This window comes from Vavraia culicis (assembly GCF_000192795.1).
Source record: "Vavraia culicis subsp. floridensis unplaced genomic scaffold supercont1.4, whole genome shotgun sequence".
In the NCBI taxonomy this organism is placed as follows: Eukaryota; Fungi; Microsporidia; family Pleistophoridae; genus Vavraia; species Vavraia culicis.
In genome coordinates, this window is record NW_007360607.1 from 155,809 (window position 1) to 175,821 (window position 20,013).

The 20,013-nt window shown below is 44.7% G+C and overlaps 9 protein-coding genes and 1 non-coding gene across 10 annotated transcripts; 8 read left to right on the forward strand and 2 right to left on the reverse strand.

Annotated features, from left to right (window-relative positions):
* The first annotated feature begins 442 nt into the window (after positions 1-442).
* Positions 443-1,006, forward strand: VCUG_00406 (iron sulfur cluster assembly protein 1). Its single transcript, XM_008075233.1, has one exon. The coding sequence runs from the start codon at positions 485-487 to the stop codon at positions 899-901; it is 417 nt and encodes a 138-aa protein (XP_008073424.1). The 5' UTR covers positions 443-484; the 3' UTR covers positions 902-1,006.
* Positions 1,007-1,278: 272 nt separating this feature from the next.
* Positions 1,279-1,900, forward strand: VCUG_00407 (uncharacterized protein; the record flags this gene model as incomplete). The annotated part of the gene is made up of 1 exon (XM_008075234.1): positions 1,279-1,900. The coding sequence occupies one exon, from the start codon at positions 1,279-1,281 to the stop codon at positions 1,861-1,863; it is 585 nt and encodes a 194-aa protein (XP_008073425.1). The 3' UTR covers positions 1,864-1,900.
* A 142-nt stretch (positions 1,901-2,042) lies between these two features.
* VCUG_00408 (uncharacterized protein) lies at positions 2,043-3,609 on the forward strand. Its single transcript, XM_008075235.1, has one exon. The coding sequence runs from the start codon at positions 2,135-2,137 to the stop codon at positions 3,425-3,427; it is 1,293 nt and encodes a 430-aa protein (XP_008073426.1). The 5' UTR covers positions 2,043-2,134; the 3' UTR covers positions 3,428-3,609.
* A 1,130-nt stretch (positions 3,610-4,739) lies between these two features.
* VCUG_00409 (replication factor-a protein 1 (rpa1)) lies at positions 4,740-6,724 on the reverse strand. The gene has a single exon (XM_008075236.1). It carries the CDS (start codon positions 6,719-6,721, stop codon positions 4,883-4,885), a length of 1,839 nt encoding a protein of 612 aa, XP_008073427.1. The 5' UTR covers positions 6,722-6,724; the 3' UTR covers positions 4,740-4,882.
* Positions 6,725-8,519: 1,795 nt separating this feature from the next.
* Positions 8,520-11,121, reverse strand: VCUG_00410 (uncharacterized protein; the record flags this gene model as incomplete). The annotated part of the gene is made up of 1 exon (XM_008075237.1): positions 8,520-11,121. One exon carries the CDS (start codon positions 11,119-11,121, stop codon positions 8,746-8,748), a length of 2,376 nt encoding a protein of 791 aa, XP_008073428.1. The 3' UTR covers positions 8,520-8,745.
* A 2,373-nt stretch (positions 11,122-13,494) lies between these two features.
* VCUG_00411 (uncharacterized protein) lies at positions 13,495-15,445 on the forward strand (the record flags this gene model as incomplete). Its single annotated transcript, XM_008075238.1, has 1 exon — positions 13,495-15,445. One exon carries the CDS (start codon positions 13,495-13,497, stop codon positions 15,397-15,399), a length of 1,905 nt encoding a protein of 634 aa, XP_008073429.1. The 3' UTR covers positions 15,400-15,445.
* Positions 15,446-15,876: 431 nt separating this feature from the next.
* Positions 15,877-18,030, forward strand: VCUG_00412 (uncharacterized protein; the record flags this gene model as incomplete). The annotated part of the gene is made up of 1 exon (XM_008075239.1): positions 15,877-18,030. The coding sequence occupies one exon, from the start codon at positions 15,877-15,879 to the stop codon at positions 17,995-17,997; it is 2,121 nt and encodes a 706-aa protein (XP_008073430.1). The 3' UTR covers positions 17,998-18,030.
* Positions 18,031-18,320: 290 nt separating this feature from the next.
* Positions 18,321-18,698, forward strand: VCUG_00413 (uncharacterized protein). The gene has a single exon (XM_008075240.1). It carries the CDS (start codon positions 18,418-18,420, stop codon positions 18,640-18,642), a length of 225 nt encoding a protein of 74 aa, XP_008073431.1. The 5' UTR covers positions 18,321-18,417; the 3' UTR covers positions 18,643-18,698.
* Positions 18,699-18,831: 133 nt separating this feature from the next.
* Positions 18,832-19,463, forward strand: VCUG_00414 (TIGR00251 family protein). Its single transcript, XM_008075241.1, has one exon. It carries the CDS (start codon positions 19,050-19,052, stop codon positions 19,353-19,355), a length of 306 nt encoding a protein of 101 aa, XP_008073432.1. The 5' UTR covers positions 18,832-19,049; the 3' UTR covers positions 19,356-19,463.
* Positions 19,464-19,897: 434 nt separating this feature from the next.
* VCUG_02788 lies at positions 19,898-19,971 on the forward strand. Its single transcript has one exon. It is a non-coding gene; the product is annotated as a tRNA-Asn (tRNA).
* The last annotated feature ends 42 nt before the right edge of the window (positions 19,972-20,013 follow it).

A 20,013-nucleotide genomic window follows, 5' to 3' on the forward strand; every position in this document is an offset into this window, starting at 1 on the left:
TAGATACCGCCTTTCTGATAACTATCGTTGCGAACAGCGGTCCAAACTATCACAGCTTTAGAGCGCACGAATATAAAATAAATGGATGTAGCAATTTTATTCGTATCATCCATAATTTCCGATCTTTTGCAGAGCATGACCGTATCAAGACCTACAATTGAGTAGCACAACCTTAAATGTTCATATTAGTGTAAGGGACGTTCCACTTAGTTCGAATCGATGAATGAAAGTCTTCTACAACAGTCTCTAAGAGTTTTTAAGTGACGCGTTTGCACATTTTGCTATCAGTCTGTTTTTATGGTGTTGGTCCATTCAAATGTATTTGCTCAGATGACAACCGTGTTAACACCTCATGTCCTATTCGCTTATTCGATTCGGCTGTAGCTTCCTGGCTCAACGCAATCGAAAGTGCCCTTAAGAATTTCTCATCAACCATGAAGAATGGCACAAAATTTTTTATTAATCATAAAATTCTGATCCCTCGATGTTAACACCGTACAACCATTTCTACCAGCAAAGACAAAATTACCATTCGTCTGTAATCGATCACTTTGAAAATCCGAGGAACGTTGGTTCGTACGATAAATCAGCAATAGATGTGGGCACCGGACTGGTTGGAGCTCCCGCATGTGGTGACGTGATGAAATTACAGATAAAGGTGGAAAACGATATCATTAAGGATGCAAAGTTCAGAACATTTGGATGCGGGAGTGCCATTGCAAGCTCATCGCTTGCCACCGAGTGGATAAAGGGGAAAAGCATCAGTGACAGTCTTAAAATTAGCAACAAGGACATTGCAAAGAAACTGAGTTTGCCACCGGTTAAACTGCACTGTTCAATGCTTGCGGAGGATGCCATCAAGGCTGCAATATCAGATTATCAGAAAAAGAACAGTTTGTAGTAGCGGTAGAATAGTTAACTGTTGTTTGCTGTGGTACGCAGTTCTTGCGTAACATCTGCTCGTTATGGCGGAGCATCTCTTTTATTAAAGCTGGTTTAACGTAACTGTCCCACTTTCAAGACTTAGTATGCGAAAAGGACCAATTCTTGTGTTTTATTCTTTTCACCGTGCGGAAGGTGTGTGCACGATCATATTCTTTCCCACAGGAACAAAACCCTAGACCAGTATTTCTACATCATGATCAGTGCTACCGTAAACTCATCGAAAATAGAACGCGTAATGACCTATAAACAGACATTTTTGTGCTCCGATGTATTATTCAACTGCTGATACTCGCTTTCTTTCGGTACGCTGTTTCTGGTAATGCTCAGAATGCCATGCAATCCCTTTTTTACGATACAATTCCCATAATTCCCCTTTTTCACGTTCATATAGGCACCCCCATGAGCGATCAAACATACATAAACCAACAATGGCTTGAAACAAACCCTTTAACCACGGAAACTGTGCTCACCTACTTCGCTCTCTCTCCGTTCTACGATCGCTCGTCCCTCAACGAAATCTTAAAGATGCAAACACAATTCACCAACTTTCTTGATTTCAGCAAGAAATTAACCGAGCTCAACGGCGTAAAATACCTCGTTGACCAAAGAAACGATGTTTTTTTCATATACAAGATACACAAACAGAAGGATAACGAGGATCTGCTCGATTTTTATTACGTGCTCTTCGGGACAATCTATAAGGGGGCAACGACCAACGGCATTTTCAGGACACGCGTGTTCAACCTCCTGTTTTTTATCAATGAAAGTTTGCCAAAGTATTTGAAACGAAGGAGGTTTAGTGCGGTTGAAGGCTTCAAAATGAAAAGTGATGAGGAAATCGGTGCGAAAGAGAGTGAGGAGACAGTTGAGGACAAGGAGATTGCTGAACATGTTATAAGAGACATTTACACTGGTTGAATCAGCAGATATGGCCTGTTGATCATATCTCAGTTTCACATTGTCATTAAAAGCTTTTGAATGTAAGACTGTGCTAGCACTCATCCGCTGCAATTGGTGATGTGTGCCGTTTTGTAACCGTAGAACCGTATCTGCACTATATCATGTTGTTCATCGGTCTGTAGCATGTTATTTTCGGATGTGCTGTGTAATTCAACAGGTAACACAACCGTTTAGATTAACCCGCCGCTGTCGCGCGAATAAAATTTTGGTAGTCCGTTTCCGCACCCCAATGGACCAGTTTAACGGAGAAATCGCACAAGTACTGCGCAAAAACAAAATAACAGCACTAACACCGATACAAGCACTCACAGCACCATATTCGAAGCGGAAGAACAATATAGTAGGGATATCACGCACGGGTACAGGCAAAACTCTTGCATACATTCTTCCAGCACTGCACCGTTTACTAAAACACAAGAAACGTAACTATGTGCTGATAATAGCGCCAACAAAGGATCTTGTTGTGCAGATTGTGGCACTGCTGAAAATGTTTGGTCCGCTGGGACTGAGAACCGCCTCACTTACTGGCCAGAACGAAGTAAGCGATTCACACTTTATTGTTGGCACACCGGGAGCGGTGAGAAAGGTGATAAAGAATGTAAAGGGCATCAAAGTACTGGTGATGGATGAGGTTGACAAGCTGTTTGGCAAGGATTATGAGAGGGACATGACAAAAATTTTAAAGTCAATTGGCGTGTTGAGTATTAAAGCAGGTGCTGAGTTAGAGGGAAGGACCGATGACGAGCGAAAGACTGTGAAACGTAAGAAAGGCACAGAGAGTGCTGATAACAAGGAAAACATTGCAAGAATAAAAGAAAACTGCACAACAACGAAAAAAAGCGAAGTGCAGATGATGCTGTTCACAGCAACGTACGATGAAACACTCGTGAAGCAGTATTTGGATGTTACCTCTTTTGAGGTGCTTGAGGTGAAGGACAGGAACGATAAAATAGTGCACCACTACGTCTTTACACCGTACAAGCATAGAATACACCATCTCTACGAGCTGTGCACAAACCTTTCCAAGTGCATCATCTTCGTGTCGCGGATATTCTACACGTATTTATTGTCGAACCTTCTCAAGGAACTGAACTTCAACGTATGCTTCATAAACGGAAGAATCCCACAAAAAGAGAAGAACGCGGTTATCGAAGGCTTCAAAAACAACGATTACAGCATCCTGGTCACCACGGATATGCTGTCCCGTGGTATAGACATACCCGCGGTGGACAACATAATCAACTTTGATTTGCCGGTGAGCAGGAAGGAATACATCCACAGAGTAGGAAGAACGGCACGTATGAGCGCAAATGGTCGATCTTTTAGCGTGGTAACGCAGTACGATCTTGAGAAGTTGCAAAGAATTGAACAAATGATTGGTGGCAGGATGGTAGAGTATGGGGTTGATGAGAATCGGATGGATATCAATAGGAGCAAGGTGGAAGCTGCGTTTGAAAAGGTGCACAAGCAGAGTAAAATGGAAATGGCAGAGATGGATGCGCGCACAAAACGAGATAGTTAAAACATATAGTGATTTATAACTAACGTTGTTCGGATCAGAACTGTTTACTCAGCTGTATTTGTGACTTTTTGTCCTTGACAAAGCGATTTTCTACGTCATCTTTAGTGCGAGAGCGTTTGGGCAGCATGCTAGGTATGAGGGTCTCATGGTTTGTTCAAAGTAGGTAAAAAATTAAATTTTTGGCGTTTTGTTGCAAGGAGCTGGTCATGCCGTAAATGCAGGTCATTTAACATTAGCATTGAGCAGAAATGCTTCGTTCAACAGCAGGAACAGCACAGCATGGTGTCTTTGAATGTGCTCCCTCATTAACGTCTTGATTACAACTGTGATCACACAGCATGGTGTCTTTGAATGTGCTCCCTCATTAACGTCTTGATTACAACTGTGATCACACAGCATGGCGCTCAATGAACATACAAATATTTTACAAATCTGCTCACTTTCATGCGTGTCTGCAGTCACGACCTGTAAAAATAAATTTAATAATCCTATCGGTTGCATCCTACACCATCACAGCCGCTCCCACTGCGATTTATCCATCCATTAACTTTTAAACCAAATTTAGTATGTGGAATGCCTCGAAAATGGAAGTGTATTAGTTCAAAACAAAAATTTTGCTTTTTTCGACCCCATGGTGTCCAACTTCGATCTCATTTACGGGGCTGTTTTTGGAAAAGACTGTAAAGAAGAATTTAGCAGGATATACTGCAAGGAAGAAATGTACAAAGTGCAACTTGATGGAGATGTTGGAGGAATAAACGATCTGCCCTTCTTAAAGCGAACGCTTAGGAAGAAGTGAAACACGAAAGATAATTGCCTTGTAACAGATACCACGCAATGCGTGCAGGGCTGCACTCGTTTTTTCATAAGAAGCTTTTTGGCATGCTAACTGTTGTATGAGATTATGTACCGGTTCGCATGCCCATGCTATTTCAATAAATGACGTTCACCGCCTCAAAGTTCTTCAGACTGCACACCCCGTATTCGTTCTCGTTAATAACGTTCCAATTTATTGCGCTGTGCTCCGCTGAAAGACCTGTAACTGACCAGCTGTTTGGTAATTATACGATTTATCGTGTACGAACGTGCCTGCAGCGTGATTAACGGATTATTTAACCAGCATTACGATGTAAATACGGTTAGTTATTACTTACACCACTGCACCAAGCCGGTGCATTCTCCCGAACAGGCTGTGAGTGACTTTTCTGGGACCATGATCCGTCCGCTACAAAACAAACACCCATCGTTGGCCTGAGCCGTTCAACGGTAAAATACGCACCACCCGCCGAAAATCCAAGAATAAGACGTGCCATGGCAAATAAACGATTTTTAGTAAAAAAGACACCGCATCTCAAACACCAGGTACATCGATAGGGAAGACTAAGACGGGAACACTTCGCATGTGCACGCAGAACGAGAATGTTTAACACTTACCCATTTCTAATGGTGGCACGGTCAATACCCCATCAAACGCAGCATTCGCACGCTCTCATCCAGATAATTTATCTTTTTGATGCTCAGTCCTCTCCATCTCACCCGCATCTCGCCGTTGTACACCTCCTCACTCCTTTTCATCCTGATCACGTACTCCTTGTACAACAGCGTTTTCAAGTAGTTCTGCAGCTGTGTGGCGTTCTCCTCGCCCATTTTCTTCAGCTCATACGCTGTCATCCCGAAGAACTCAGTGCAAAAATCATCGAAAACGTTCAACCACACTTGCTGTGTGAAATCTGCCACGTGCAACGTGGTCAGATAACGTATGCTGCATGTTTCCTTTGTCTGGTTGCACCTCTCGCAGTAGTACCCCTCGTCTGTCAGGCTGACCTTCTTGTTGCAGTTATTGGCGCACGCATTGTAAAAAAGGTTGTCCTCGCGGATGAAGAGCACAGTAGCAGCACAAGTGCCGTAGCTCTGAATCTCCTCAATGAACGTGTATTCGTTCCTCTGCGGCCTTTCAACGACCACAGACTGCTTGTGCTCGTCGTACCATCCGCGCAGCGAGTACGCCTCGTCCATCTCCGGGTCAACCTTTACTGCACTGCCAAAGGCCGTGCTCAGAACAACGGCGTTGTTAAACTCGCCCACCCTCACATCCTTGAGAAGCAGCACCGGATGTTCATCCAGCTCAATTTCGCTCTTGTCACCCCACAGCGTAGCCCTCACGGTGCCTGTCTGGTCCACTAGGATCAAATCGCGTTTTTTGATCTCTCGCTGGCTTGCCTTTGCAAGGACCACGCTCACCGGAAAGGCCTCGTGAACCACACCGATCACGTCACAGTTAGCCTTGTTCACACGTCCTACCAGATCGCTGATCTTGCACAGATCAAATGACATGGCGAGCCCTTCCTCGTTTACCAAGCTGACCACGCTGTTCTTCTCCAGGTGTATTTCATAATCACTGCTTGTGTTTGCGAACTTTTTATTGCACATTTTTACCACAGCTTTGCTTATTTCAACAACGGAGCCCTCGGCAACTATGCCATGGAAGAGATCCGCACCATCGTTGAACGCCACACATTTGATATTTCCTGTTTTATCGAGCAGTTCAAAGCTGAAGAACTTTCCGTCCTTCTTCTTGAACTCTCTCAGCTCAGATTTTTTCTGCACCGTGCCCTTTACGATCCACTTCGTTTGGAACGGATTGAGTGCTGCAATGGGCGTATATGCCTTCTTATCGCCATCCGCATCATGATTAGCACTCCTAACACACCCAGCATTTTCCTTCTCCGCTTTCCCATTGCTGCTACCAACCTGCATTCTCTTACTGCTGTTCTCGTTCACTGCTCTTTTCTCGTTCTCACCCTTTTCGTTGTGTTTGATCTTACTGCTGTCCATTTCCACGCTGCTATCCACCTTGTCCGTGCTATTCGCGTTTTTCGGCGATCCCATTCTTTCACAGTCCTTGATCTTCTCGCATCCCTTGATATAAATGAAGCAGTTGCCGTTCTTCTCCAGTATCACAAAATCGCTGATTTTTATCAGGGTGTTAACTCTCAGATCCCCAACATCTTTGCTCACCTGTGACGAGAATATCCCTTTCATGTACAATTTGCTGTCACTTATGGTTATGTGGTACCGCACCGTTTTATCGCTCTTTCCCTCTATTTTCTTCAGCGAAAGCAGCTGAACCACCGGAGCAACGTACAGAGGAGAATCTTTGTTGTTGTTGTAGAGCGCTTCCACCGTTCCCGGTTTTAACATGGGTGCGAAAAAAGGAAAAAATAAAAACACAGGCACCAACCAAAACAGTACCCTGCGGGTGAGCCGGTTTAGTGCTGCTGCCAACACGGCCATTAATGTGCACATTCTGTGATACAAAGACTGCAGCACCCGCAGGGTAAAGACATCAGGCACGGTAAACACTTTTTACAATCTCTGTTTACGGGTCGCAACAGCTCCTACGATATTCATGAGAAGAAGACGGTATGGGCCTTCTTCATCGTAGGGTGTGCATGATAAGAATCTCAAAAGGCGAACAGCTGGTGCATCCTAATGTCTAGGACGGGAGTGCAGCCGTTGCTCCAACAACCTTACGGTAAGGCACCATGGAACCGGTGCATCATGCAATGCCAGTTCAAAAAGATAAATCAACACAAATCGTTCACGCAAGCCATAAAAGATTATTTAACCGTGCAGAAGAATCCTGGTCGCAAACATTTACCGTGTAATATCGTTAATTTGCACCGCTGTTAGATTAGCAATTACAAATAATTAAAATTGCCAGCATGTGAACTGCTACCATGTCCATTCAAGGATCACACGCAGCATGTGTTGTGATGCGTACCAAGCCTTTTGATTTGAATGGCTTGCACTACACCCCAACCGCGTTTCTTACAAAACGCACAAATAACACGATCTGTGATTCATTGCCATGGCTCATCTATCGCTGCGGTTCGCCATGCTACGAATGCAATTTATTGGTGCTGCAAACTTCAGTGTATTACATCAGGGATTATTCGATTTAAACCATGAAACGGTGTGCAATCAGAGCACTGAACAAATTCATTGTTTCTGCTGCGAATGTCTACGAAATGTGCTACATTACATAATGAAAGTATGTTTGCTGGGATATAATGCTTTTAGCAAATAGTTTATTTAGCACTACCTCGCACCTCTTGTTCTGCAAAATATACCTTTTGGACCTATCCCTGCCATGGCCTTCAGACCATTTTGTACAGCTCTGTGCTGAGATGGATGTAGAACAACCTGTGGGTTCCCCTGAGAGTGCCAACGCGGTATTTACAGCAGACCCCTGCTCAAGGCCACTCTCAACATTTCAAGTCCTAGCACCTCTGATCTACGCCACCGTTTCGCACCCACCACAGAATTAGCACTCCTCAACTCCTGGATGACAGCTTCGGCTCAACACAATACGGACAGCATAATTTTCTCGAAATCTGCCTTAATCAAGCTCAGCAACCACCTCATATGGGCTGATCTGTCGTTATTGCTCGCTTTTACGCACTGCGGCCCATGTTTGATTCTCCATGGGCGTGATTTATCAAATTCTCTTTTTGCACTAGCAGATTCGAGCACCTGGGATGGTGCATGTTAGTCTGTTCACTCAACCGTTCAAACCCTTTTTACTCAGAACATCTGAGCGAGCGGTTTCTTGGCATCATCCTGCATTCTCGCCAAAGTATGAAAATTAACACAGAGCGTGAATGGTACCGGCATACACTAGTGAAGAACAATCAGGTTTGATGACAACGACTCTCATATGTGCAACTTTAAGAGCTGCTACCAGCGCTCTCCTAATACCGCTCACTCAGGCATTTTACACGCGCGAATCTCCCTTCACGACCGCTTTGAGTGCAACCTTGCATTTTACGCTAGCAGCCACTTCAAATTATGGTATTTTACCGATCCTGAGAATCCTGCATGGACCACAACCCCGGTTGAATACACCACGATGACCGTTTCCCGATAAATTCTCATCATTGCAGAAAACAAAAATTTTTGCACCGTACTACCAACACATACACCATGATAACATTGAGTGACCCTCTGTTAAGCTATCATGAGTGCTGTACCAACTACTAAGTTGCCCATTAACATCTATTCATCCAGTGTAACCGCACTCAACGGGATTCTGTCCAAAAATTAGCAAATACTCATGGACGGAAAATGACCTTCCCCGTTAGAACAAATTTGCGGTGTGTGACCGGCTAAAATCAAAGAACATTTATTAAAGTGAACATAAAGCTGCGAACAACCGTTTTACAGGCCGCACTACCTCCAACGCATCCACACATTGACCTTACACCAATGATCGTACATAGAGCGCGTACCTCTTACTCGTCAGTACCAGCAAACCATCAGTAAACAATTTCTCTCCTTATACTGTTGCTGGCAAGGTTATACTCGCGCACAAACACGTCCTCCTTGTAAAACTTGTAGTTGAACTTGATGCCGAACCCGCGCACCCTCTTCTCAAATTCGTTCTTGTCTACAACCACGTTGCTAGGCACCTGCCTGAGCGACCTGATCTTGTCGTTGAACATTTCGTTCAATATGAACAGATACACGAAGAAATCATCGTTCTCATTAATATACTTCGCAAATTTCTTACGGAGTGCCTTAACCACAGAGTACTTCTGTGCTGAAATGAAGCTGTCGAGCGTTATCTTTATAGCCGTATCGATGTCCTCCTTACACACGTATTCACATAGCTTTATCCGGGCTAGGGCCTCGCTGATCCTCACAATGCTCTCAATATGTCTTGCAGTGATCGGCATGCTGTTATCGCTTTCTTTGCGCAGATCAGCATACAATTTGCTGATCTTGTCCTTGTCTATCTCCTTAATCTGCGGGTGTATCCGCTTAGCGTAGATAAGGTACTTCTTGAATAAATCATCATCAATAACTGGTCGATTTTGCCCGATGCTCTGAGCTGAGGTATGTTCGGCTTTGATGCCTGGATTCCCCTGCTCGTCGTTTTCATCGAGTGCTCCGCCTCGATCCCCCAACGATTCATCCGCTACCGTGCTCTTTTCGCGTATTCTCTTCAGAAGAAACGAGGCGATCCGCTCATCTTCAACCTGATCAGTCACATCCCTGACAACACACAAAATGTCAAACCTGCTCAAAATGGGTTCGCTCAGGTTGACATTTGCATTTAAGCTGAGCGCACTGTTATATCGTCCTTTTCGTGGATTAGCTGCCGCAACAACCGCACACCGTGCATTCAGCGATGCAACAATTCCCGCCTTGCTCACCGAAATGCTCTGCTGCTCCATTGCCTCATGAATCGCACTCCGATCATTTTCCTGCATCTTATCAAACTCATCTATAAGCACAATGCCATTGTCGGCGAGAACTAGTGCCCCACCCTCAAGCATCCACTCATTGTTTGAATCTTTTCTGACACTTGCTGTGAGACCAACCGAGCTTGCGCCGTGACCTGTAGCCAGCACGGCACGGGGTGCAACACGCTCAAGACTTCTTAAAAGCTGTGACTTGGCGGTGCCAGGGTCACCCATGATAAGCACGTTGATATCTCCTCGTATTCTGTGCGCCGAGCTGTTCTTAACGTTTTCATTCTCTCGGCCCTTCGGCTGTCCGCCAAAAAGCGCCAACAGACACGCCCTTTTTACGCTGGGATGACCACAAATCTCCGGTGCCAATGCATCGCTCAAAACTTCCACAATTCGAGGATTCCTTGCCAGCCTCTTTATCTCTTTTTCATCCTCTCTTGTCAGCACGCAGCTGCTTTCTTTCCTAATAATGGCATTGGCAATGATGTGTGTCGTAAAAACGGTGTCGTTCAGCACCCCGTTCTTGTAAATGCCGGTAAGTTCGATCTCATCGCCAGGCTTTGCCACATCGATTAGATCGTGGAACACAAGAACATCTTTGCTACGCGGCAACGTGCCTGCAGGTACCGTGCCCGGTATTTCCTGTATTGCCATCTTCTGAAAATCTCTGTACACGGTTTCTTCGTCATTTATCAGGAAAGGTCCCCTGTTTTGGCACTCAAGACAGTTTTGCGGACGGAATCCCACATCGTCTTCGAGAAGAAACGGACCAAAGGTGCACCGACACTTCACACAGATAAATTTTGCCAGAAACAAACGCGGAAAAACGCCGCTGCGCCTCGTTACAATACCGCGTATACGCACCAAGCAGCCCAAGTTCTCATTGCGCAGCTCTCTCAGTTCCTCAACCACAGGCACATCGACCACACGAACATGCACCTGCACGCGGATCATGAAGTAATTGGGGAACAGGCCTAACACGACTACGCGGAGTGCATCATCGAACACCTCAATTGCAGGCTCGGCACATACAACAAGCACCCTCACCAGCAGGTCATCAAAACTCTCCATGTCTGTGTAGCTGACCATCAAGCTTTCGCTATTCTCAGCACACATCGTTTTAATCAGCTTTATGTACTTTCTTCCGCCATAATTGCTGAGAAACTTAACGAACAAGTTTTTGATCTTCAGCTTGTAGCCCTCGTTTTCCATCACCTCTTTGTTGACCGGCAGGTCTCCGTTTTCTTCATTTTCAGGCGCTTCCACATCGTTGTAATTTTCTGGCATCGAGCTCTCCAGATAAATGTCTGCAGCTGATGGAAGATCAATGGGAACGTCAGAATGCATGTCCGATATCGTAGACTGCGGGTATGAGAGTGCCTCGCTCTCTGTGGATGACTGATCAGAGGTAAATTCCTCATATTTTCTTTTTGTCATGAAGGGCGAGTATTTTTCGGTGAATAACACAATTAGCAGGATTTAAAACAGAACAAGCTCCGGATTGTGGCACCAAAGAATTTCTGGCCACGCAATTACAGCGAATTAAGTCTGTCCAACACACTTACGATCTTGTAGATGAATTTCAATCAAGCTACGGATATAAGGCGTGTTCTTGTCATTATTTACGATTACATCACGGTGCAGTGATATAACACCGATTAAAAGTCATGCATTGTACATGGTACGGATGATTCCTCACGGTCAGCCAGCTGAAAGGTAACATTGGCCAGATTGGAATTGAAAACCGTGGTCACAGAGACTACCTGAAGATAGCGGAATTGACCCGGCCTTATTCACGTGCATTCGGCAAAAGGATTTTTTTATTTCCGGGAACGCTCTTCGGTATTGGGATGAATCGTTGAAATAATGGTGCAATACCAAGCATCCGTACCATCAATCAGTGCGGTATCTTTTTCAAGTGCTGTGCATGTTCTATACCGGAAGGTATTGTTACTAAATATGAATTAATGCCGGATTTTCTGCATCCACTTCCAGCTGGCATGCAATGTAGCGGCAAAAATGCCGATATTTCAAAATTTTACCATTTTTGATAGAAAATGGTCTCAGCATGCATGATCGAATGATTCTGATCACAGGTACAACTTTTTATACCTCAAGATGACATGACATAGGTAAAATGATTTAATAACACCTGTAATGATGAAGGTGGTTGCTGGCAGAGAGGGAAACATTAAAGGAGAACAGACGCTTTTGGAAAGGATAAACCGGCTGTTATGTTGCAATTTACCGAATTGATAAAATTGTTGATTTGTTGCTCATAGGAATGAAACTTACACTGCTTCCTAGATTTTACCTGGTAGATTACGAGAGTAGCGTGTTAACAGGACCGAGCGAAAAGATGCGTACTGTTGCCCTTATGCTAATTCATTTACACGTGCTGACACGGTCTCATATAGAAACATACCCCATATTTACAGATAGAACGCACATATGCACAATACGGTGAGTTACTCGGTAATATTCCAATTATGATGTGGAGTGTAGAAACAAATCCGCAAGTATTTAACATATATTTACTTAAAAGGTGCTTAGTATGTAAAATGCGGTATGTAGGAACAGTTCCGTAATTGTTCATGTATTGCGTAGCAGACCACAGTTCAAACAACGCTCTATAAAAGCTCTTTTCATTCCATAACATGGTATTTTGGTACTCTGTACGTGTATCGGTGAGCACAGGACAGATCAATCTCAAGTAGCTCTTTTCATTCTATAACATGGTATTTTGGTACTCTATACGTGTATCGGTGAGCACAGGACAGATCAATCTCAAGTAGCTTTTTTACGTATTTCATCGAATGCAAATATTTTCCTGATTCTGCTGCTCCTCAAAACAGTAAACAAAATTATGAGAGCAATTGCAATTACGGCAATTACTCACAACCATGTGGTGCTTGATTACAGGCGAGTTACATCTATCATGTGTATAAAGCACATACAGTTAATATAACGTATCAAATTTGTGTTTAAAAATGAAATAGTACCATTTTAGGAGAACGAATATCTTTGTAGGAAGATGCACTTATGTAAATACCAAGATTGGACGTACATCACTTGAGAACCGCGAAGAATATCGTTTAGATCGTTGTCTATAGAGTGATATTCTATTTTTGACAAAATATTTAAATTAATTTAATACGTTCATTACATTCTCAACATACGGTCCATAAGAACATTTATCACGTGTTCCATGGGAAATGCAATAAATCATAGACACATGATAAATATTTGGCACACCAAACGGTGGTATTTTACTCTTTTAGCCAAATTGTAAAAATATAGATTTGCAATTCTCAGTAAAAAGTCAAATTGTAAAATACCAAATATGAACAACAAAAATAGCGTATTTCACAACGAAACAAAAATAAAGCACTAGTGTTGCAACTTTGACCTGTGGATCCTTTTTCCGTCACATGATTCTTTTCCTTCCATTCCATCTGTCTTGAATATCTACGAAGACATTCCATATTTTTAACTGGTACTGCATTTAATAGAAAATCTTGTCAAAAGCGGTAAGCAACACCACAATTTGCGCTGCCATATTAAACAATCAAAACGTGCGAACAGCACGATCAAATGTCAGTCTGCTTATTTTACGTTTTTATGTGCCATGAAATCAAAGGATTCGAAGAAAATAAAAATTTTTGCTATCAAAATCCTCGAGAATTCATCGATGAACAGATGGCCTAAGCCACATTTGAATGCACAGTTGCCCTATTCAATGTCTGCTTACCCGCCGAATTCCTATTTTGCACCGGTACTATAAAAGGAATCGATGGCGCAGGCCCCCATATGTCCAAACCATTCCAAATCTTTCTTTTCATCATCAAAGAAATGCTTAGTCCTCCCCTAAAACCATGTCTTGTTATATTCTCCATCATCGCGATTATTTTTCTAACTGAGCTGCTTCAGTACAAAATACGTACTGAAAATCTGAGGAGCCTGTCAAGCTGCCGGGACTACCAAACCTTGCGTTCTTTCTTGTTCTTCACAACCATATGCGGCATCATTTATCCTACAAAATTTTTGGTATACCAAATCATTTACAGTGATTACATGGAACGATTGTCGTGCAGAGCATTTTATACCGTGCTGTCGCGCAAATGGGAGATGACAGTGCTGGAGGAAGGTCTGAACAACCGCTTCAGAAACATGGGCTCGTTTGAGAACGTGACCGATAACGGCATATTCCAGTCCTTCGTGCACCGCGGTGTCAAAGGAATGACAAATCTGATAAAACAGCTGGTACTGTCTCTGCTCGCGCGTGTATTCTCGTATCTATTCATAATGAAGGAGACAAGTGATCAGTTGGGCACCACGATCCTTCTGGCCATCATCTTCATGGTCTCGGTCACACTGATGACAAACATCGTAATCATCTACGTCCTGATTTACTACCGCAGGCGGTACAACATCCTACGGGCACAGTTGGACAATCATGTCTCGGAGTGTCTCAGCAACCACCTGCTCGTCACGTACTGCCACAAGGAAATGGATGAGTTCCAGCGCTACAAAATGCGAGTTAGGAACTACAAGAACGCGGTTATAGTCTTGGAAGGTGTCGAGCACGTCTTAGAGATCCTTCTATACCTGATCACCAATCTGACCAAATACTTCGTGTACTACATCATTTACAGGAATAACAAGGCGTATCCCACGCATTTGGTGATGTTCGTGATGCAGAAGATCGATGTGATCGAGAGGAACACGAAGTGGGCAGGCTCATTTTACGAGAAACTGCGCACGGCCGTACTAGATGCCGAGTTTGCGTACGACTTTGTGAGCAGCACAAAGGGACCGGTGAGAAACGAGGACAACCTCCTGCACCACGCCGTTGCATTGGAAGGAGCGGACCGCTCGTATGACACGGGCTCAACTCAATGCTTTAGTGACAGCCACAGCGATGAAAAGAGGTGGATCAGCGATGAAAGCGGTGATGAGAAGCGAGATGCCGATACAAAATGGTATTTGGAGGCGACCGCTGCATCACAGCCGAACGCAGAACCAAATGAAGTTTACCACGATGAGAATGCCATGAACACCGTCCAGCAAGCCAAGGCCCAAGGCCCCGTAATAATACAGTTCAGAGATTTTACCATCATTTTGAACCAAAGACTGCTCTTCAAACCGCTTAACCTTTCGATACGAAAAAACGATAAAGTGCTCATAAAAGGGCCAAACGGCATCGGTAAAAGTTCCATACTCAGGTCGCTGTTTGGCATGGTTGAGTACATAGGCGATATCATCATAAATGACGTGCCGTTGCAAAACCTTAAAAAGTCTAAACTATGTTCCATGATGGCGATTTGTCCGCAGTCTCCACTGGTCTTCAAGAACACGGTCAGGTTCAATCTTGGCTACGGCAATGTCTCAACGGATGAAGAGATGATTAGGATGTGCAAGCGGACGAATCTCTTCGATAAGATCAGTGAAATGGAGGACGGCCTTGACAGCCTCATTCTGAGCGCAGGCGAGAACTTCAGTGGCGGTGAGAAGAAACGGCTGTGTGTTACGAGAACGGCCCTCAAGAAATGCGCGATTTACTGGTTTGATGAGCCTACAGCAGGACTTGACACCGTAAACATGCACACGGTGGTCGATTTGCTGACGAAAATGAAGGGAACTGTGATTGTCATCATGCATGCAGACGAGTATGATCGATGTTTTGACCAGATAATCAATCTTGAAAGGTTATAGATGAGCGATCTGTCACAAGAAATTAAAATGTTCCTTTTATCTGCAACATGAAGACCTTCGTGCTACCATGCCTGTTGAAACATTCTCAACCACCTTAATATCCGTATAAGGCAGTTTCGTTCCTTTTCCACGCTGCTCGGGACCGTGCGGTAAAGGAAGAGGTGTTTAAGTCGCTGGCACAGTGCTGTTCGTGTGGCACATCTTGAAAAGTTCTGAGCACTGCCAGTTACGCCATTCATAGTGCAAGCTTGCCGCTCAGAGCTACACTACGAAATGAACGAAAGAAGCGCTGCCCAACTGCCACACACTGCCCTAGTGCCGATATAATGTGATCTCATCACAAAAATGATGAGTACGTGCACATGTGCTGCTCATATTCATTAATCTCTCCTTCTTCTATTCGTTCGGTACTATTAAAAGGGGTCGTTTTCTCATTGGTTCGATGAGGTGTTTTAATGGGAAATTGAACAGGGCAGAATGGCAGGAGATAGCAAGAAAGAAAAGGAAACTAAAAAAGGTGACAGCAAAGACAAGGCGACAGCCAAGGACAAAAAAGATGCAGCAGAAAAGAAAACGGATGAGCAAAAGAGTCGTGATGGGGACAAGGAAAACATAGAGCAGCAGGAGAATCGTGGTGAGGAGGACAATGAAGAACAGGTAAATGGTGATGAAGGCAACGAAGAAGGAAAAAGCGGTGATGAAAACAAGGAAAATGTTGAGGGAGCAGATGGGCAGAGAGAAGGTAGCAAGAAAGAAGATGAGGCTGATAGCGGAGTAATGGTGGATCTAGAAAATCAAGAGGTGGTGGAGAACGCCAAAAAGGAAATTATACAGGAATTTATTGCACCTATGGAGAAGGAGGAGAGCAACGTTGAGTCAGAAATCAACCAACAGATCCCTGACCAGCCCATTCGCAAATTTAAGAAGAAGCGCATGATGCGCAAAAGAACGTTCTCGATCGCAAATCTGGACGAATACCTGCACTACAAGTACCGTAAAGTGGACCGAAACTTACGGTTGCTGGTGGAGGTGCTCGTCGTATGCTTCCTGTTCATGCTATTTCCCACAATTTTGATAATCTGGCGCAGGCCCCGGGACTACAACATTTTCAAGACTCTGAATCAGGAGGGCAAGACGAATGCAGTCCTAGAGTTCTTCAGACAGAATCTGTTCCTTTCGCTCACGTACGTCATCTTCACGGCATCAACGGTGCTTATGGACTATTCGCTGCAGATGATTGCATCGGTGCTCTCCTCGTTTGACGTGAAGGTTGAGGGATACGTTGCCGATTTCCTCGAGGTGCTCAAGCTCTACTCGCACTATCTGCGCAACTTCCTCGCGTTCTCGCTCGTATTTCTGCTATCGAACGTGCTCATCATGCGCTACCGCTTCGGAAGAAAATCCTTCACAACCACGTACCTGAGTGTCACGTTCATCTTCTGGTTTTCGTGCCTCTCTGCCGTTCTGTTCTTCGAGAAGCTGCTCGTGAACATCCTCACGTCAGAGATGAAGAAGAGCTCGTTCAGGAACCGCATTTGGGATGCAAACTACAAGACGTACGTGTTTAAGAAGCTGGCCGCGATTGCTGAGGCGGTACCGCGCGGTCAGTACGAGATGCAGCTCGCCATGCACAGTGTGCAGAACGACTACGACACGGGGTACTTCCTGCGCCATAACGATCTGGACATCACGACCGAGGACAAGGCTGAGGGCGTTGCCGAGAGCATCTTCGCTTATCTCGACATTGACACGCTCGATTACGATCAGATCACCACGTACTTCCAGAACAGACCCGAAGAGGTGATTCAGTACCTCGGGAACACAAACAAACCGCCTGAGGAGATTTCGATCGACTTCGAAAAGCTCAGGCAGCGTGCGGTTGAGCTGTGCCGCGAGCGCAACGATATAAAGCGTTCGCTGTTCGATCGCGACAGCATCATCCGCAAGCTTGATCTGATACTGCTCGGCGGTGTGCTGTTCGCATCTGCGCTCGGTTTTCTGTTCCTGATCAACGTGGACTACAAGTTCTATCTCACGAGCGTAGGTCCCTTTCTGTTCGCGTTCAGCTGGATCTTCCAGGACAGCATCAAAGACCTGTACAAATGCTTTGTGTTTCACCTGATCTCTCATCCGTACGATGTGGGTGACCGCGTGATTATCGATGACCAGGAAAACATCGTGGTGCGCATCGATCTGCTGTACACCACCTTTACGAACAATAACAACCGCCTCGCGTACATTCCCAACACGTCCCTGTTCGCCAAGAAGATTGACAATGTGCGGCGTAGCCGCAACCAGTACGAGCAGCTTACCGTGTTTGTGGACCAAAATGTGCGGTACAAAACGCTTGATGATCTCAAGCACAAGCTTGAAGACCTGTGCAAGGAGAAGGAGACGGTGTTTACCGGCCATGCGTACATCAGGGAGGTGAGCAAGGCTGAAGACAAGCTGCAGGTAACTCTTGCGCTTGAGCACAATTCCAATTTCCAGGATATAAATGAGAAGTACAAGAGGAGGAAGGAGAGCATCGACGTTGTTGAACAGGCCTTGAGCGAAACGGGCATCCGATACGACGAGTACTACCAGTTTGCGGAGTAGAGAGATTTAAATAAATTTGATTGTGATACACGGAGAGCGGTGGCATGGAGTGAAATGGGCGTGCCGCGGATCATCGTATCCTGTTTACGATACTGCTGTACGGCATGCCCCGATAAAACGGTCCATTGCAGATGAAATAGCTGTGTTCTTATCACAGTGAAGTTCAATAATTGCCATCACGGGTAGAAAGAGCGAGCGCTCGCACTATGACGTACTCTTCGCTCGTAAAATGCACAAATTTATTCGAAATACTTCCATCACCGTACGTGTATCCAAGCGCTCATCCCACACACCAAAAGACAAACCCTTCTTCCTCGGTCCTTGCCATCCCAACGAATCATCGCTGCTACTGCGCATGCACCAAAAGGTACGTCCCAATTTGCTGCCCCTCAAATACCTGCCCAAATTCGCTGCCCTTCCATGTCGGCATTCTTCAACTTCACCTCGCTCATCCGACTCACAGTTCTTTCAATATGCACGATAACATACATCAAGAGACACTTTCCATCGCTTATTGGACGGTCTAACAAGGGAATGAGCAGCATATTCTACAAGGCCACGGTGATTGGCGAAAGGCTGTCGCCGTATGTTGCACTTATGTGCCTTTTTTTCGCTGTTGAGATGTTTTTGTCGTTTTTTTATTGAGCACGGGTTCGATTGATGTGGAGGTGGCGTAGAAATAAAAGTGCGTGTGATTTAGCGGGCAGTACGTTGCATGGCAGGTGCTTAGTTTTTGTTGTTTTTATGACGTGTTCTTCGTTGTGTGCACCTTACAGCACTCGCTTCGGTTTGTTCAAAGGAATGGGTACGTAATTTCTTCAGCACCACCTGAAGAATGGCCCACAGCTCATGGCAATGCTTTTTTATTCAATCAAGATCTCAGGATTGCACCACTCCTCAAAATACTTACCAGGTGCAATCGCGTGGTGCATGGTAGTAAACATAGCATAACGCAATCTTCCGTATTGTACAGTGCCCTCCTACAGAATATCCCGTTCCTTCTCACTATCCGTGATAAAATCGTACGTCCCCCTTCATCACACTCAACCGCCATGTCATTCGCTAAAAGTACCGGAAAGGGCGTTCTCCTCAACCTAGTGATACGTCCGGGCAGCAACTGCACAGGACTGACACGAATACAAGACGGTCAGTTGCACGTTGATGTAAACGCTGTTCCTGAAAAGAACAAGGCTAACAAGGAGGTAATACGTTTTATAAGCACCCTGTTAAAGGTAGACAAGAGTAGCGTAAGCATTGTGAGCGGGTTGAAGAGCAGGAACAAGATTGTGATGGTGAGGGATGAGACGGACGGGGAGCGTATTGAAAAGGTGGTATTACAGGATTTGGATGGTAGGTAAAGGAATTATACGTTTTGATAGTGAAATGTTACTGTTTAGGTGATGATATGCTTAGTACTACCGGTTTGCAGTATTTACTTGTGTTATGGTTGTGTTCGATCTATTGCACGGCCCAGCACACAACAAGTTTAATTTAAAAACATTTTTTTCTGTCCTGTTCTGCTGCTTAGGTGCAAGTCAAACAAACGTATTTAAAACGGAGACGTGTTCTGTTTTACTTATCTGCCTCAACGAACAGCGGTACAAAGATTTTGCAAAGGGCAAGAAAAGGACGTTCTGCACGATACGCCCGTATGACTTTGCTTACGAATTGGTGTGGTGTAACGGTACAGTTCATTTATATTTTGCGCCCGTCGGTAGGTGCTAGTGAGCAGGTAAATTTAATTGATGGCAAGCTGTACCGATCTTTTCATATTTACCACTATGAGAATGGTTTGTGCGCATTACCGGTCACTATGTGATGGCTATCAAATGCACAGTGGTGCAGCACCGTACCATTCCGTATTATCGCAGTTCATTAGCCTGTATAATATGACAAGGCAGCCTTCATGGCGCAATCGGTTAGCGCGTTCGGCTGTTAACCGGAAGGTTACCGGTTCGAGTCCGGTTGAAGGCGCATTTTTGCTCTTTTGTGACAAGGGTTCATTACACGCACCAG

What these genes read in the sequence shown, in the direction of transcription:
- VCUG_00406 (XM_008075233.1), top strand. Translation starts at nt 485, where the DNA reads ATGTTAACACCGTACAACCATTTCTACCAGCAAAGACAAAATTACCAT.
- VCUG_00408 (XM_008075235.1), top strand. Translation starts at nt 2,135, where the DNA reads ATGGACCAGTTTAACGGAGAAATCGCACAAGTACTGCGCAAAAACAAA.
- VCUG_00409 (XM_008075236.1), bottom strand. Translation starts at nt 6,721, where the DNA reads ATGGCCGTGTTGGCAGCAGCACTAAACCGGCTCACCCGCAGGGTACTG.
- VCUG_00413 (XM_008075240.1), top strand. Translation starts at nt 18,418, where the DNA reads ATGTCGGCATTCTTCAACTTCACCTCGCTCATCCGACTCACAGTTCTT.
- VCUG_00414 (XM_008075241.1), top strand. Translation starts at nt 19,050, where the DNA reads ATGTCATTCGCTAAAAGTACCGGAAAGGGCGTTCTCCTCAACCTAGTG.